The 17,290-nt window shown below is 37.2% G+C and overlaps 1 protein-coding gene across 1 annotated transcript in view; it reads right to left on the bottom strand.

Moving 5' to 3' along the window:
• The window catches only part of ANKRD31 (ankyrin repeat domain 31), a 202,828-nt gene that overhangs the window by 74,207 nt on the left and 111,331 nt on the right, over positions 1-17,290 (bottom strand). Inside the window, exons 15-18 of the mRNA XM_043975961.1 lie at positions 15,951-16,214; positions 10,013-10,201; positions 8,011-8,153; positions 556-712 (exon numbers count right to left, since the gene is read on the bottom strand). Coding sequence (XP_043831896.1) covers positions 556-712; positions 8,011-8,153; positions 10,013-10,201; positions 15,951-16,214 — 753 coding nt within the window. The remainder of the gene's footprint in view (positions 1-555; positions 713-8,010; positions 8,154-10,012; positions 10,202-15,950; positions 16,215-17,290) is intronic.

The raw sequence follows: 17,290 nt of genomic DNA, 5'->3' as shown, positions 1-17,290 counted from the left end.
TTCCAAAAATAAGCAAGAGCTTTTCCCAACTAAATATAAGAAACACCTGTCCCTGATAAGAAACCAACAATATTAGCATTTTAAAGAGTACAAGCTTTGCTTCCCTAAAACAGCGGTTCTTAACCTGGGGTTCACAGATCGCCAAGGGTCTATAGAAAGATTTCATGAAGTCTGTGAACTTGCATGGGAAAAATGATTTTTACTAATCTCTAAATGAAATTTATATTTTTTCAATTATGAATGTAGGTAGGAAATCATTATTCTAAGGTTTCAACAGACTGCCAAAGGGATCCATGACACAAACAAAAAAGTTAAGAACCTCTGCCCTGAACAAAGACACACACACACAAATACATGTCTTTGCACATACATACATGTGTGTTTATATGTGCATATACATAGGTGTACACATGTCTGCATCAATGTATAGACACATATGGTTATATGGGTTGCATACCTATGTGTGTACACATATACACATCTTTATATATATGTATGTGTATATGTACATATATACACACTATATATAAAACTCTGTAAGAAAAAACTACATACCAGTGACTTTAGTGTCACAAATCTCTCCAGTTTCATTTCCACTGTAAGACTTTAGCAGCTTCTTCATCTTTTCATCATCTGCTCTATCCAGAGCACTCTTTTGATCCCCATCCTTTTGATTATGCTCTGAACCATGTTGCAGAAGGATCTCAGCAGCCTAGAAAGGGTTCATAAGGTTGTCATCTTCATAATACGTTAGTAATAACTGCTATCATCACATCTAAAACTAAGTTTTAGAATTCTGGTCAGTAAAACATCCACCTGCATTTTGATGCCTACAATGATAACTCCAAACGGATCCATTTCTTTAAAATGGCTTGTTTCTGTAAAACAGCTAAACAGAAAGGTCTTGAAAGCATTGCGATAGTTGCTCTAAATACATTAAAATGAACTGTGGTAAATAATGGATTGTATTGGTTAGACCTGCATATTGGTCATTTGTGAAGTTTGAAAAGTTATGCAATGACCAGTTCTTAGGAATAAACATCACAGTTCAACACTGGCCCAAAGCAGCTACCTATGTGGTATAATTTTAGAACTGTCACAGTTGTGCAGCCTATGTCTCCAAAGATCTCTCCCATCACCTGTATTATTCCTTCCCTCTCATCCTGAAGTTTCTAACATCAATCACCCTGGGATAGACAGCAAATATGTGTGGGTTTGACAACAAAGGCTCCCTAGGCAACAACAAATAATATCCAGAAAGTCTATTGAAACCTTTGGAGGAAGTGGTCAAACGGGTAAAAATTGCCTTGAGCATCTTCTTCCTTCCTTCTTAGCACCCTCTCTTTGCAGCTTCTCCTTCAGGCTTTCTACACATCTACAAATTCCTGGTTGCCCAGATTATTTCCTATTAGTGTTACTTTCAGTTCTAACCCCACCGGGTAGCACTCCATGCAAACAATCTATTCCTTTTCTTTCCTTCTCATCAAAGGATACCTATCCTATAGGTCCCAGCTAGCCATACTGGAACACAATCTGATGTATTAATTATTGATAAAGTACTAATGGCTAATAAGGGATGAATATACCTCTGTGTAATGTTTACTATCATCACTTGATAGGTTTACATTTTGAAGTTTAGTCCTCAATTATTTTGACTCCTATCATCTGCCTGCAGTTAGTATGTATTTCTACCAGTAGCACATTGAGTGATGCCCTATTTATGGTCCTGTGGTCTGAACAGTGAAACCACAATTTCCTGTAAGGCACTGTTAGCTGAGAGAAAGATTAATGTGTTTCTCTGCTAAATGAATAGTCTATTCAATATACTACCCTTAAAAAACCAACTTAAAATGGAACTTTTCCTTAAAACAGCTAAATAATAGTAGCACTAAAAAATACTTACACTTGATGTGCAAATAATTAGAACACAGTGTCAGAGTTGGAGTCTAAGAACATCCATGGGGCCACTGCTCTTTATTTCCAAATCTAGGACAGCTGGGAATTAACTGATCTTGGTGGATTTTTTTTTGTTGTTGTTGTTGTTTTTGTTTTTTGCGGGGCAATGAGGGTTAAGTGACTTGCCCAGGGTCACAAAGCTAGTAAGTGTCAAGTGTCTGAGGCTGGCTTTGAACTCAGGTTCTTCTGAATCCAGGGCCAGTGCTTTATCCACTGTGCTACCTAGCTGCTCCCGAATTAACTGATCTTGAGAAGCTCTGTATCTTATGAAGATGTGAAAGTTAAGTTATTCCTCATTGAGAGCGTCTATTTCCATTCCTCACCCCCATTATCCAAAAATAAAAATAACAAAGAACCTCTAACCCCTAAGACTGCTAAGTAGGAAATTCTTTCTTGAAACCCGTACTTGTAACTGAAAATACATTCCTTACAGAAACTACTATAAATGGTTGTTTAATTAAAACGATGGTCTTTTCCTTTTTTTTTCAGGTACATTATAAATGAATTAGGCCTTTGTGGGCTAGCCTGGAAATTTTAATTCTCAAAAGAGAAATTGTCTTTTGATTGTGGTGAGTCAGAGGATCCAAACTACCAATGTAAAACTATACTATGTATATATTATCTTTTTATAACTGTGAGCATAAATGGAGAGATAGGTAAAGTCAGGAAGAGAGAAGCCAGCAGGACTATGGATTATTTATTTATTTATATTTATCTTTTTGGGGGGGAGGCCAGGGCAATGAGGGTTAAGTGACTTGCCCAGGATCACACAGCTAGTGTCAAGTGTCTGAGGCTGGATTTGAACTCAGCTCCTCCTGAATCCAAGGCCAGTGCTTTATCCACTGTACCACCTAGTACCCCTATTTATCTATTTTTTAAGGGGGAAAAGACCTTTTAGAGCTACTATGTAGTTAGTAAAGCCACCAAATGATAAGAAAAATAGCCTGCAAGGGCTTTTAATGCCAAACTACCCTGAAAAATTTCCAGGGTGATTTTGATTCAAAGTATAGAGATTGGGGCAGCTAGGTGGCACAGTGGATAGAGCACTGGCCCTGGAGTCAGGAGGACCTGAGTTCAAATCTGGCCTCACACACTTAACACTAGCTGTGTGACCTTGGGCAAGCCACTTAACCCCAATTGCTTCACCAAAAAACCAAAACCAAAACCAACAAAACAAAGTATAGAGATTCAGGTTGAGAAGCATTCTATTCAAGTAGAAAAATGGGATTATATTAAGTAGTGATTTGTGAATAAATACAAGTAAGAAGGTATCATTTTGTGCTTAGATGTGTATTCTTTTATTCTATTTTGTGTATCATATTTCCAAATATTATATTGATTGATGTTTATGCTGAAAAAAAATTTAAAAAGCAGAATCTACCTTTTAGGTATAATGTTTACTAGTAATTTATATATACTGGTCCCCTTAGCAACCAGCAACTTTTTAGGAAAAAAGCTTGGAGTTACAAAAATTTCAGCTTATGACAAGTGATTTTCCCAAATAAGCAATACTTTTTTCCTGAACAAGCAACATTTAAACAGAAAACTTATACAGTTATAAAGTCATTTCACAACCTCTCAGGTGCATATAAATTTTAGAAGAATACTTTTGGAACCAATATGATTATCCAAAGAGTAAATTTCTACTGGCAAGTGGTGATGGAGATATTTTAAACATGGGTTTAAAATGTAAAATTTCTGGATCCCTCAAATCATGATATGTAGGCAATCATGAATTTTGCCTATTTATTTTTTAAAAGCCCTGTATTTTTTAACCCTCTTCCATTAATACATTATCAAAATTGTTTTGTTGGAACAGTGGCACAGAGCAAGTCTGGACTTTGGGGTAGCTTTCAGTGGTTCTACAAATGAAGGACGATCAGGCTATAGCATTTTAACATAAAAAAAAAGATAACCCCACAAATTAAATGCCTGGTCATCCCAACTCTAAAACAAATCCACACAAAGAATGATTTTTTTTTAAATCAAAGAAGTCCAGTGAGATACCTGCTATACACAAAGGATTGCCATTTGCACTGCTTCTGTCTTCATAATTTTCTTTTTTATTCTATTTTCATTCCATTCTTTTTATTCATTCATTTCATTTTTCTCTCTCAGTGCCTTTTTTTGTTCAGTAATTTTTCAGTTGAGTCTCACTCATAACCCCATTTGGGATTTTCTTAGCAAAGATACTAGAGAGTTTTGCCATTTCCTTCTCCAGCTCATTTTATAGATGAAGAACTGAGGCAAACAGGGTAAAGTGACTTTTCCAGGGTCACATAGCTAGTTAAGTGTCTGAGGCCAAAACTGAACTCAGGAAAATGTCTTCCTGAATTCAGGACAAGCAATCTGCTGTGCCACCTAGCTGCCCACCCCATCTTAGAAAAATAAAAAGAAGAGTGAGGGAGTAGATCAGAAGTAGAAGTCAATAGTGATGAAAAAATATATAGGATTTGTCAAGGGGGAAAGGAAAGGGAAAGGGTGAAAAAATATAAGTGAAGAGAAGCGAAATGGAGATGATAGATATAGGGCATATATCACATACCCTTTTTTTTTTTGCTGGATCTGTGAGTTCGTTATTGTTGGGGAACATCTGGGATGGAAACATACTATAGGCACTTATGTATATCATCAGTTCCTCTTTAATTTTTAGTCTTAGAGATTTGACTGGGGTCACAGAAGTGCTTTGTTCATTCTCAAAGAGCCAATACATATTTGAAGCAGGATTTGAACCTAGATCTTCCAGACTCCAAAGCTGGCCCTGTAAACACTAATCCAACTCTGAACTCAATGTACTTCTAGAGTATAGGAAAATGTTTAAAAGAAAAACTTATGTACAGGAGTCTGAAACATGTCTGCCTCTAACAGTTTATTTGTCTGGAATATAGGCATGCTCAGAGTTCTAAAAGAATCAGTTATTAAAATTCAGTCTAACTCAGTTCTAAGACAGCAGTTGCTCATTTTGAATGTGACAAGCTGTTTAATATTGGAGTGAATGGAGAACATAACATGCTTCAATGATGTGTGTGTGTGTGTGTGTGTATATATATATATATAAAGAAGTGGAGGGCTTTTAAAATTATTAATCGGGGTAAAATGGACCCCAGACTTGTTCTACAATTTGGGACAAATGTAATTTACTTGATCATAGAGAGAAGATGAGTATTTGATTCCTAACCATAAGCTAAGGCAGAGTCATTAGCAGAGAGGACCCAGAGTTTGAACCCACAAAGATAGAAGAGGTGAAAGGACATATTTCAGAACTGAATCAGCTAAGCTTGAAGCCAAAAGTAATAGAGTAAAGTTGCTATTGAGGGGTAAGTTCAGTTAACCAGAGGAAGAGCTTAGAGTCCAAGAAGTTAAGGAGTAGACTGAATAGTTGGGTTAGACAATGTGCTTAGTGACATATTAATCAAGCATAGCATGGAAGATTCAACTCAAATTTGGAAACATCTGATGAACACTAAAGCTGCATTAATCAAAAAAAATTCTGGACAGTTCATGAGTCAGAAAAAGGACATTGATACTTTCAGAGTTATGAGTTATTCCTAGCACATGGGATTTCCACACTCATGGGCCTACTTGACAGATTTTTCTAATAGTATGCCTATTGTCCCCATCGATATTGAATATATTGGTAGGAACATGTGACAGGTTTATGTGTAGACCGGGATTGTATATACTATCACTACATATGCTTTAAATGAGTTCCTGTGATGTTATTGTCTTTATCTCATTGTTAAGTAAGGGGCAATTTCATTATATAAGGGTAATTGGTAATCTTGTTATATAATGGTATAACATGGTAATTTTATTATTATATAATATACATAATTATTGTTGGTACAGCTAGGTGGCACAGTGGATAGAGAACTGGGCCTAGAGTCAAAACAACATCTTCCTGAGTTCAAATATAGCCTCAGACAATTACTAGCTAGCTATGTGACCCTGAGCAAGTTACTTAACCCTGTTTGCCTCAGTTTCCTTATCTGTAAAATGAACTGGAGAAGGAAATGGCAAACTCCTCCAGTATCTTTGCCAATAAAACCACAAATGGCATTGAAAAGAGTCAGACAACTGAAAATGACTGAACAACAACAATAATTATTGTTAAGTAAATGGTAACTTTAAAATCTATGATGTCATAAATGTGAGTGGCTGTGCTTGTGGGAGTTTGGAGAGCTATGATGGGTGTAGAAGGTATGTATATTCCCTCACAACGGGATTACCTCTAGGACTTTAAAAGAGTTTAAGTGTGATTCTAAGATGACGACCCTTCTCTGGGAACCTAGACTTCCCAGGGTGAGGGTAGGCTGGTGTAAGCAAGTCAGCCTAAAAAGTATGTGTGCACACACCCTTTGTGAGAGGTGTGAGATACCACATGTATGTGTATTTTTACAGGATTTTTTTCTTCAAGTAGAAATGATGTTATAGATAGGATAAGAGGATGAGAGACGAACACCAAAGAAAATATACCCACATCACCATTCACAGACTTTTGTAATTAGAAGGAATCATGAGGACAATCTAGTACAGGTATAACTCTTTTTTTTAAATGTGAGGAAAGTAGGAAAGGGAAGTTAAATGCCTTTCTAGAACACATGTCTTTTAACTCCCAGTTTAGTGCTTTTTATATTAATCATGCCCTGCTGTAATGTACTGAGGTTAATTTTCAACCCTTGGTTTTCTTACATGTGCATTTAGGGGCAGAAGAGAAAAGGGAACAGTATAATGAGTCTCTTTTTATCTTGGTTGCCATTTTCACAGCAATAACACTTTTCTTAATTACCATTATTGCACCTCCTTTAATGATTCTTCCTTCTTTGCCATCTCTAATTCCCTCGACCAAATAACCTTATGATTTCACCAATGCTTTCTTTTTTTTTTCTTTTTTTTTTAGCGAGGCAATTGGGGTTTAGTGACTTGCCCAGGGTCACACAGCTAGTAAGTGTTAAGTGTCTGAGGCCGGATTTGAACTCAGGTACTAGTGACTCCAGAGCCGGTGCTCTATCCACTGCGCCACCTAGCTGCCCCCACCAATGCTTTCTTAATTTACATATCTCAAAGAAAAAAAGTACTTGGGTAAAGGGAGCACCCTCAAACATTAGGCCATCCCCTGGCATTACTCTTAATTTTCAACCATGACCTGCTATCTTTATAACTCTACAAATTAAAAATTTTGCATCTTTGCCCCTTGAGCTACAACACTTTTACTATATGTAGTCAGTGGTGTAAAGACCTTCATATCATCCTGATACTTTAAACAGAGGTCCCCAGGCAGGTCTTTTAAGATAATATTTGAAGATACTGTCAGTTAATAGTCAAAAGAATCCCCTCTGTGTTCACGTGCTGGTTAGTGGATGATCATGCAATTAGCTTTACTAAGCCAAGATTTTTTTTCCTACAAGCTTTTGAGTTATCTTATTTCTCTAAGTCTCCACCCCAGCTTTCCAAACAAAACATTAATTTCTAGCTAACAGATTTCTAGACTCTGTATTTAGAATCTGGTTTCCTTGAAACATCTTGGGTCCTTTCAGGAATTCTCTCCTTCTGCATTGTTATCACAGCTGTGATGAATGAAAACAAAGGAGAAAAAACCAGAATAACAAAACCAAAAGAAACAGGTTACTCCTGTTGGTTTCCATTTCATCAAAACCCTAAACCCACTAAGGAATTCTGATAAATAGCACCATGGATTTCATTCATTTAATTATCTGCAAAACAAATAATTTAAAAGAAGTTAAATATGAATTTACTAGAAATGTAACCATCTGTAACTTGTATTTTAATGTCTATGTTGTACTTTGGGCTTCTTGGGCTTGGTCTGACATAGAATGTGCTTTGTGCTATGGAAAGCAAATAGGAAAGTCAGTCTTATTAAAATGCAGTTATGTTTAAGTCCTTATACAAATTCTAATGTTCATTTATCATTTCAAGTAGGTTTCCATGTACAGTATTTTAAGAATACATTTTATATCTCAGTTAAAAATCAATTCCCCCTCCCATTTTCCTAGAGGGAAAAATACAAAAATGCAAATGTGATGTGCACCATACCTTTAAATGATTGCCTGAAACAGCATTATGAATGGGCAAAAGCCCATCCAGGCTTTCACTATTAACATTAGCACCAGCTTTCAATAACTCCACCATCACTTCATTAAATCCCTTATTAGCTGCTTCATGAAGTGCTGTCCATCCTAACAAAACCAAAGGAAATAAGCTTTAGAGTCACATCATACACCCTGCAGGAATCACTGCTTAAGAACATTTCCTTGTTACAATCCTCTTTTATTAATAGAGTCTGGGAATTTTCTGTATATGAGAAGCATGAAAATGGATAATGATATTTGCTTTAAGGAAGCATATACCTCTCTTTTCAGGAACACATTGATCTCATTAAAAATATTGTATATAATATGTGAATACACATATATACATATATGTGTATACATACATATATGTGTATACATACATATATGTGAATGTGTGTGTATATGTATGTATGTATGTATGTGTGTATGTATGTATTTCAAAGTTCATTGTCTCCTCTACATCTAGACTTCAAACAGGGTATGACCCAAAGAGTCTCTAAATTGTGTATACCCTTTGACCTATCAATACCAATAACAGGCCTATACTCCAAAGACATCAAAGAAATAAGGAAAAGACCCATCCATTTAAAAATATTTATAATAATTTTGTTACAGCTGAGAACTGGAAACTAAGAGGGTATGCCCATCAATGGAGACTATCTAAACAGTTCATGATCTCAATGTAGAAATGAAGAAAGGGATGGTTTCAGACAACCCGGCAAGTCTTGAATGATCTAATGCAGAATGATGTAAGTGGAACAAGGACAACAATTTATACATTAACAAAATTCTAAAGAAAAAACAACTTTGAAAGAATTAAGAACTTTAATCAATGCATGAAGCAGCCATGACTCCAAAGGAATAATGATGATGCATGAATGCTAGAGTGGAGTGCATACCATCAGGAAAGGTGTAAATGAGGTTGTGAGATCACAGGATCACAGACCTGGGTCAGGAAGGGACCTCAGAGGCCATCCTTATTTTTCAATTCAGGAAATGGATGCCCAGGGAGATGAAGTGACTGATGAAGCAGGGTTGGCTCTCAGATAGGGCTTTTTCCACTTTGCCAAAGGGAACAGGAAAGCTAACTATAGAAGAGCCTTGCCTTAGGGATGAAGGGAATCCTTCTAACTGATCAGCAAGAAGTTGTGGGTTTCTGGAGGGGTGGAGATGGTCCATTAGGTCAACATTAAGGGCTAAAGCTATGGACCACCAAATTCCCAGATTTGAGGTTTATCCATGTAATGATTGGAATGACGCCACCTGCTGGAGAGGTACTGTAGGAAAGTTCCGCCATGAGAAGAAGGCGTCTGAGGGTAAGCCATGTGGTCAAGGTCCTTGGTGTCAGGAAGTGACATTTGTTCGTGGGTACTATCAAGGCCAGCAGCCAATCAACTTGAGGAGCCTCCCATTTCTGGGAGGAGGACACGAAGTAGGAAGTGGATGCTGGCAGAAGTTTTTTCCTCTTTTGGTTCCTGACCTCGCCATGGTGGGTCAGATGATGGGGTCTCTTAGAAATAGTTAGATTTTTACCTTTCTCTCTGATCCTAATGCTCTTTAATAAATACTTAAACACTTAAATACTCTTGCTAAGGCTTATAATTTATTGGCAACCTCTCATTAGATTTTAGATAGTATAGCTAGAATTTTAGCCCCTTACATCTACCTAGGACCATGGATCTGGTCATCTTGTACTCCTCCTAACCCACCCCAGCTGATCCATATTCTCATCCCCTGTAAGATCCTGAACACAGCTGGCTGCTTTTCATTCTTAACTATTGCATTCCATCTCATCTCCAGCTCAACATCCCCTCTGTCCCAATACTGCCTCACAGGTGGATGGGGAGGGGCATATATTAATTGTCCATTGTCTTTGGTTATAGAAGCCCAAATTTAAAATGACGTATGCATGTTTTAAGGGGTTCAAATTATAAAGCAGACTAGAAAGATATAAAGATGCAAACCTGCATTATCCTTTTGGTTTACATAGGCTCCAGATTCTATTAGTGCTTTGACTAGCGACAAATCTCCTCTTTTGGCAGCTAAATGCAGACGACTTTTGCCTTTGGCATTCCTCTTTTGGACTTTAGTTACTGCCCCACAACTAGGTTTGTCAGGCAAGACCGTACCCTCTTTGCCAAATGCTGTAAATTCTAAGGATATAATAATAATAGTAATTCACATTTACATGGACTAAGCACTTTTCACATAAATAACCCCGTGAGGTAGGTCAGGACAAGGATAGGGACCAAACCTGTAATTGCATTGATATTATTGGTAACTTCCAGTAAACTCCTTCTACCAATAAAAGGCTGGGACCTTGTCTGCTGCTTATGGTCTTTGTCTATGGTACTTAGAGGTTAAGTGACATGCCCTAGATCCTAGAGCCAGTGTATGTCAGAAGTGGAACTTATACCCAGATCTTCCTAGATCAAAAGCCAGCTCTGCCCACTGTGCAACACTGCCTCTAAGAGGGATCAATATTATTACACTTTTTTATGACCATCTCCACCCTAAAGAAACTTGGTCTCCATCACTGGGTATCTTACTTTGGATAGGTAAATTTTCACCTTATTTTGCCAGGGCCTACTACATACTTCCTCATCATGTACCTCTTTAACCCAACTCCTTGGTTTCTAGCACCCTTTTTCTTTTAACTCTTTTCTAAAGTGGGGCACTGCTTTCAGGGCACACTGTCCCAAGCTTCAGGGGGTCCCAGGTGGTATGATTTAAGGAGAGGTACATTCTAAACTCCCCTGGCCTGTGCTCTGGTCTATAAGTAACCACAATCCTGCTTGCTCTTTAATCCCGGGAACAGCTTAACCCCAGGAATAGCCCTTTTATTTCTTTATTAGAATGTAAGCTCTTTGAGGGCAGGGACTATCTTGATTGACTGTATTTGTATCCCAGGACTTAGTACAGTGCCTAGAACATAGGAAGCACTTAATAAATGCATTATCCATCCATTCATCCATCACCCATTTTATGGATAAGAAAAACTAAGGCTCAGAGTGACGGTGATTGATCCATGGCATGATTGTTAATAGTGTTGTTCACATAAGGAGATTATATAGAGCCAGTACATGAACCCAGGTCTTCTGGCTCTGAGTCTAGGGCTCTTCATACCATGTCATGCTGATCCATGATTGCAGCAAATACCTCACTAGAGCGTTTGATGCAAATGCACACACACACACATTATTCTGAATTCTAGCTTTGGGGAAAAAATAGCGATGCTTCATCTATCTCACTATACACATCTAGAATATTACTTTCCATTAAGTTAATTCATCATCTTCCTAATTAAAAACCATTTAAAATTCTAGTGCAACATTCATCACTATTCTCAATAATTTCATAGTGGTGACACCTAAAATGGATCTAAAATTTTTGGCAGTGGTAGTCTAAAAAATTTCCTTTCCTAAAGTTACATTGTGATTTCATAGGTTTAAGTCTTATTTTGTGTAACACCAGGTAATTTCTACCTCATATTCCTAGTATAATTTAAGGCAAATTCTATTCTCTAGCCTATTATATGCTCTGTTTTTCTGTTATAAAAAATAAAGCATACCATCTGAAATTTCTTTTTTCATAATTCCTTACAATTTGGATTAATGAGGCTTTACTGTAATTCATTTCTCCTGGCCTTTTTTTGTCTTTAGTGAAATATCATTTGCGTATGTGGCCTCATGCCCTTTAGAAGCAGTCAGATGATTAAAAAATCATAATGGAAATGCTTTAAAACTAACAAAACTCCTGAAAAGTGTTATATTTGCCACAGAACATTACATGGTTTAGTGATATAGCCTCTGTAGCCTCAAGCCAAGCCATATTTAATAGGACTTGGAAAACTTTACTTTAAATGTGAGGACCTTAATAGAGGGGATGGACCTAGCAATGGGTCTCAGACTTCCCCAAAGCTATAAAGGAGACTTATTGGAGAATGAAAAGAAAACTTCCAACATGATAGCTAGTTAGAAAAACAGAGATGAATAGATGGACCGTGTATTGAATACTCATTATGTACCAGGGCCTGTGCTATGCACTGGGGATAGAAATACAAGGAAGCGAGTCCCGGCCCTCAACGAGCTGACATTCTAATGGGGAAGACAATACAAAAGGGCACTGGCAAGGAGGATGGGGGGAGAGAGGGTGAAAAGAAGTCTAAGATTTTAGATGGAGGGAGATGAAAATGATGGCCCAAGAGCATTACACAGCTGCTTCCCACTGTTCCTGCTTCAAATAGCTGGTCTCTGTGGAGAATGGTTTGAGTCTCAGGTCCCAGTGATCGCTGATAGTCCCACAATTTCTTACATAAACACACCTAAGAGAATTTTAAAAAAGCTTTAAAAGTACTGTCAAGGATGAGGACATCATCAATGACTGTGTGACAAATTCACCATTACCAAGGCTTTCTGTGGCCTCTATGCCAAGGAATCAGGTCAGCTGGCAGCATAATGAGGCATCTGAAACTTACCCAGGGGTACACACAATACAAGGGAACACAAACAGATCCACAGGGGATGTGGTTCAGGAAAATCAGACTCTTGTAGACTCACTACTTTTTTACAAGCAAGTCCCACTTGACTCACTATCTTTCCCCATCTTTCAACACAATCAGCACAAATGACCACAATGAGGCAGCTTTAAAAAATACTGACAAAGTTGGAGTTGAGTTCCTCATTGCCTAAGAACTGTAATGGAATGGTTCACAGACTTCATAAGGACACAATCGGTCTTTTGTAACCAAAAGGGTATGTACCAAGGAGATTTTTCAAAAATAAGAACTTAGAATTATAGGTCCACCACCTCAGAGATTTCATAATTTTTTATCAGTTCATTAACTTTCAAGAAAGAACTTCCCCAAAATTCACAAAGCAGGTTCTAAGATGGCTCCAAGGCTAGAGGAACATTATGAAGAGGGTCATAGGAACATGTCAAGATGGAAGTGATCCTAGAAAGTCAGCTAATTTGGCCTCTTTGTTTTTACAAATGAGGAAAATAAGGTCCAGTCAAAATTTCAAACTCTCCCATTTCTTTTTAAAAAAAATATTTATTTTAACATTTTTTAAAAAAAACTTTGAGTTCCAAGTTGAAAAGACAAGCAATATGATAGGTTATACATGTGAAATCATGCAAAACATTTCTATACTAGTCATATTGCAAAAAAAGTCAGAAAAATTTTAAAAGTTCAAAAATTATATTTCAAGTTGCACTCAGAGTTCATCAGTTCTCTCTCTTGAGGTGGATAGCAAGCTTTCCAGTTTCAATGTAACATAGCCAGTGGAGTCCAAATGAGTGTTTTGATATTCTGATTTGACATAGCAGCCCTGGTACAAGTACTTTAGTAGTGTGTCCTCTACAAAGGCAGCAGTCTGAACTCTGCCCTCAGCTTGAAAGGGTGTGGTCAAAAAAATCCTGTACTCTTTTATCTTTGTCATATTTTTTTCACACGTGTTCAAATATAGAATATATGAATGTGTGTGAGGGGAAAAGATGGGGGAAACAAATTATCTATTTAATTCTTATATAACTGATAATATACCATGTAGAATGTTTTCTGTCATTCATAATGACTTACTATTAATAGAGAATCATGAAACATTATTTTTAATGGCTGTCAACACAGATCAGTATTTAATGGCTACCACTACAAGGTACGATTATAATCTAGAAGGTTTTGTGATCTCCCACTTTCAGAGTGTTGGAGTTGAGTCCCATAGTCAAAGGACTCTGAGTGGCTTATATACTTAGAAAGAAGGCCACCAGTCCTCATTAGTCAGAGAAGTGGAAAGGCTTTGAGTGTGGTCCCAGAGACAAATATCACATGTTGCTGGAGAACCCCTCTAACTAAGGATAGTGAGGCTCATCGCCAGGATGTTGGCCACTAGGAGATGAATTCATTGGCCATGCTAACCCATATTACCAAGAAAAGTACAAAATGTCCCTCAACCCAGGGTGGTCTTCTTTTACTTCTTCAGGGATTATATTAGAGTAGTGGAAAAGGAGGCAGAGGTGCTACAGTAAAAGTAACTGTTGGTATCCTAAATGCCACATATGGCTACCACAACCATTGAGATGCCAAAGTAGACTTTAGACTCTAAATGTGAGATCTGAGTCCAGTTGGTTCATATATTATGGGAGGAACAGAGTAACATTAATAAAGAAAAGACCTTGAGGAAGGTCTCTAGTGCACTGGGTAGGCCTTCTATGGAAAATATATAGTAGAATATGGGAAAAAAATAGGCAGCATGGCACAATGGATAGAAGGCCTGGGAATCAAGAAGAACCGGGCTAATATCCTCTGATGCATATTGACTGTGTGATGCAGAGCAAGTCACTGAATCTCTCAGCACCCCCAGATAACTCTCTAGGACTGTAAATGGCAAAACAGATGTGGAACTGCATCGATAGCATGAGCTTCCTAACTGGAGACTCCTTATAGCAATGAAATCATATGTCTAGTTTGAAAAACATGGACCCAAATGGTACCAAATAGGAAGGCACTGACATTGTGATATGTCAATAGGTATAGTACCCACACTGATGAGATCACAGATCTACTAAATTACTGGCATATTACTTGACTATTAAGACCATTGGGAAAAGCAAAATTGACTCATAAAGACACACTCAGTGAATATCTATAAACCTTATATAGTCAGGACATTGATCAGAGTACTATTATTACAGTACTACTTTTATCATAGCATGGCCAGATCTTGCAGTAGATAGAGAGTTGGATCTGGATTCAGGAAGATCTGAGTTCAAATCTGACCTCAGATACTAACAAACTGGGTAATCCTGGGCCAGTCATTTAAATTTTGCTGGTCTCAGTTTCCTCATCTGTAAAATGGGAATAATAATAATAGCACTTACCTTCCAGGATTATTGTGAGGATCAAATGAGATACTATTTGCTAAGTGCTTTAAAGTACTTTGAAGTACTTTGTAAATACTGGCTGTCATCATCATCATCATCATCATCTCATATGATCCTCAGAATCAATTAATCTACAAGCATTTACTAATTTAATTTATTATTATTTGGCACCTGCTAGGTGTCAAACTGTGCTAGGTTCTAGGAAAATAAAGACAAAAATGAAACTGTCTCTGCCCTCAAGGGACTTACATTCTCTTAGGGGAGACAATATGTGCACATATAATAAGAATATACAAATTGGACATAAGATAAATACAAAGTAGCTGGGTAGAATAGAGTTTCATAGACACTAGCAGCTCAAGGGATCTAGAAAGGCTTAAGGAAGAAGGTGACACTTGAATTTGAAGGAAATAACGGTTTCTAAGAAATGGAGGCACAACAGTGTTTGCAAAGGTATCAAGATGAGAGAAGGAGTGTTGAATGTGAGGAGCAGAAAGAAAGCCAATTTGACTAGATCTTAGAGTGCAGGAAGGGGAGTAATATTTAGTAATGCTGGAAAGGTAGATTAGAGTCAGGTTGTGAAGGCTTATAAATATAAAACACAAGGTTTTGTATTTGATCCTTGAAATGGGGATCCACTGGAGTTCACTGAGCTGGGGAGTGATGTTAGACTTGTATCTTAGGAAAATCACTTTGGCAGCTGTAAAGAAGACAAATTAGAGAGGGGAGGGATTTGAGGCAGGAATGTCAATTAAGAGACTCTTACAAAAGTAAAGGCAAAAGGTGGTATGAGAATGAACTAGGGTGGTGACTATGTGAGTAGAGACATAGGGGCAGATACAAAAGATGTTGCGGTGAAGGTAAAAACAAGATTTGACAACTGATTGGATATGTGAGCTGAAGGGGGATGACAAATTATGGATAACTCATAGGTTATAAAAATGGGAGACTAGAAGAATGGTGGTACCTCTTCAGAAATAAAGAAGTTTGGAAGAAAACAACAACAAGTTAAAAATAAACCTGGAATTGTGGAAGTTTTAGGATCAGGAGAATCCTCTTGCTGTGATTGATTCTGTAAATCCTTATTTGTACTTATACGGGAACTCAGATCTTGACTATTGGTAGTCTCTTGAAGATCTTGTCTTTTTCTTTTAATCTGAACTCTTTTTTCACATAGTTGTAAATTTCTAGGCATGTGAGTATCTGGACTTCTTTTTTCTTTTGCCTCCTCATGGCTTCGTTCAGTGCTTTGCTCTCTGTTTACATTATCAGTCATTTCCTTGTCTGAAAAACAGGAAAATGTGGGATATTAATGGTGTGTGTGGTTCCCACTAGTTTGAGAAATAATAGTTATATTAATAGATGATAAAAATTCACACTTTGTAAGGGTCCCAAAACACAGATATTTCTTTGAAGGAACTTTTGTACTGTGAAAGTTATAGTCACTAGAAACAATTATGATCTAGTATGACAGTACAGGGAAAGTGACCACTCCATAGTAGAAGTTGTGATAAAGGAGAGAAAGGCCATAAATGTATTTTGGAAGAGAAAATTTCAAAGGATTCAGAGAAAAGATAGGCAGTATGTTCCATCTACTAGAATTCTATGGTGAAGTCTTCCCAGAAGGGATAAAAAACTCTGAAGAATGAAATTCTAAAGAAAGAGAAATACTTCCCACAGGGAAAAAAAAGACTATGGAGAAATAATGGGAGAACTATTTCCTATGGGTAGATAGGAGAGTGATAATTGACCAGAAAGAAGTAGAAGCTGCTCAACCCTTATTTTGTTTCTGTGTTCTCTGTCAAGGATCCTAAAGTTACAGAATAAATTGAGGAATAATGAGGAACTGACACTGAGGATATGTAATAAGATAATAAGAAATCACCTAGCTTACCTTGATGAGTTAAAGTCACCTAGTCCAGCTGAAATTATGCTAAGGTACTGAAAGAACTGGTTTATGGATTGCTGAGCCATTAATGATTAATGATATGTGAAAGGCTGTGGAAAAATAAGAAGTACCCCAAAGACTAGAAAAAGGGAAACATTTTCCCAACAGAGCCTGACAACCATAGGGCAGTGAGCTTAAATTCAATCCCTGGAAAAATTCTAGAATATATTATTAAAAGGATGGTTAATGAGCACCTAGAAAAGTGATGATCACAAAGAGCCCATAATATATCATTAAGAATAGATCATGCTCAGCTAACCTCATTTTATTTTCTTTTTTGATAGAATAAAAACAACTAGTAAATCAGGTGAACATTGTAGATGGCTTACTTTAACTTTTGGAAAGCATATGATGAAGTCTCATGTAGTTCTTGTGGACAAAATAAATTGATGGCAAGCTAGATGATGGTATT

This window comes from Dromiciops gliroides, chromosome 1 (assembly GCF_019393635.1).
Source record: "Dromiciops gliroides isolate mDroGli1 chromosome 1, mDroGli1.pri, whole genome shotgun sequence".
NCBI classification, from domain to species: Eukaryota; Metazoa; Chordata; class Mammalia; order Microbiotheria; family Microbiotheriidae; genus Dromiciops; species Dromiciops gliroides.
Note: the sequence above shows the minus strand (reverse complement) of the source record. Positions and strands in the feature narration are given on the sequence as shown.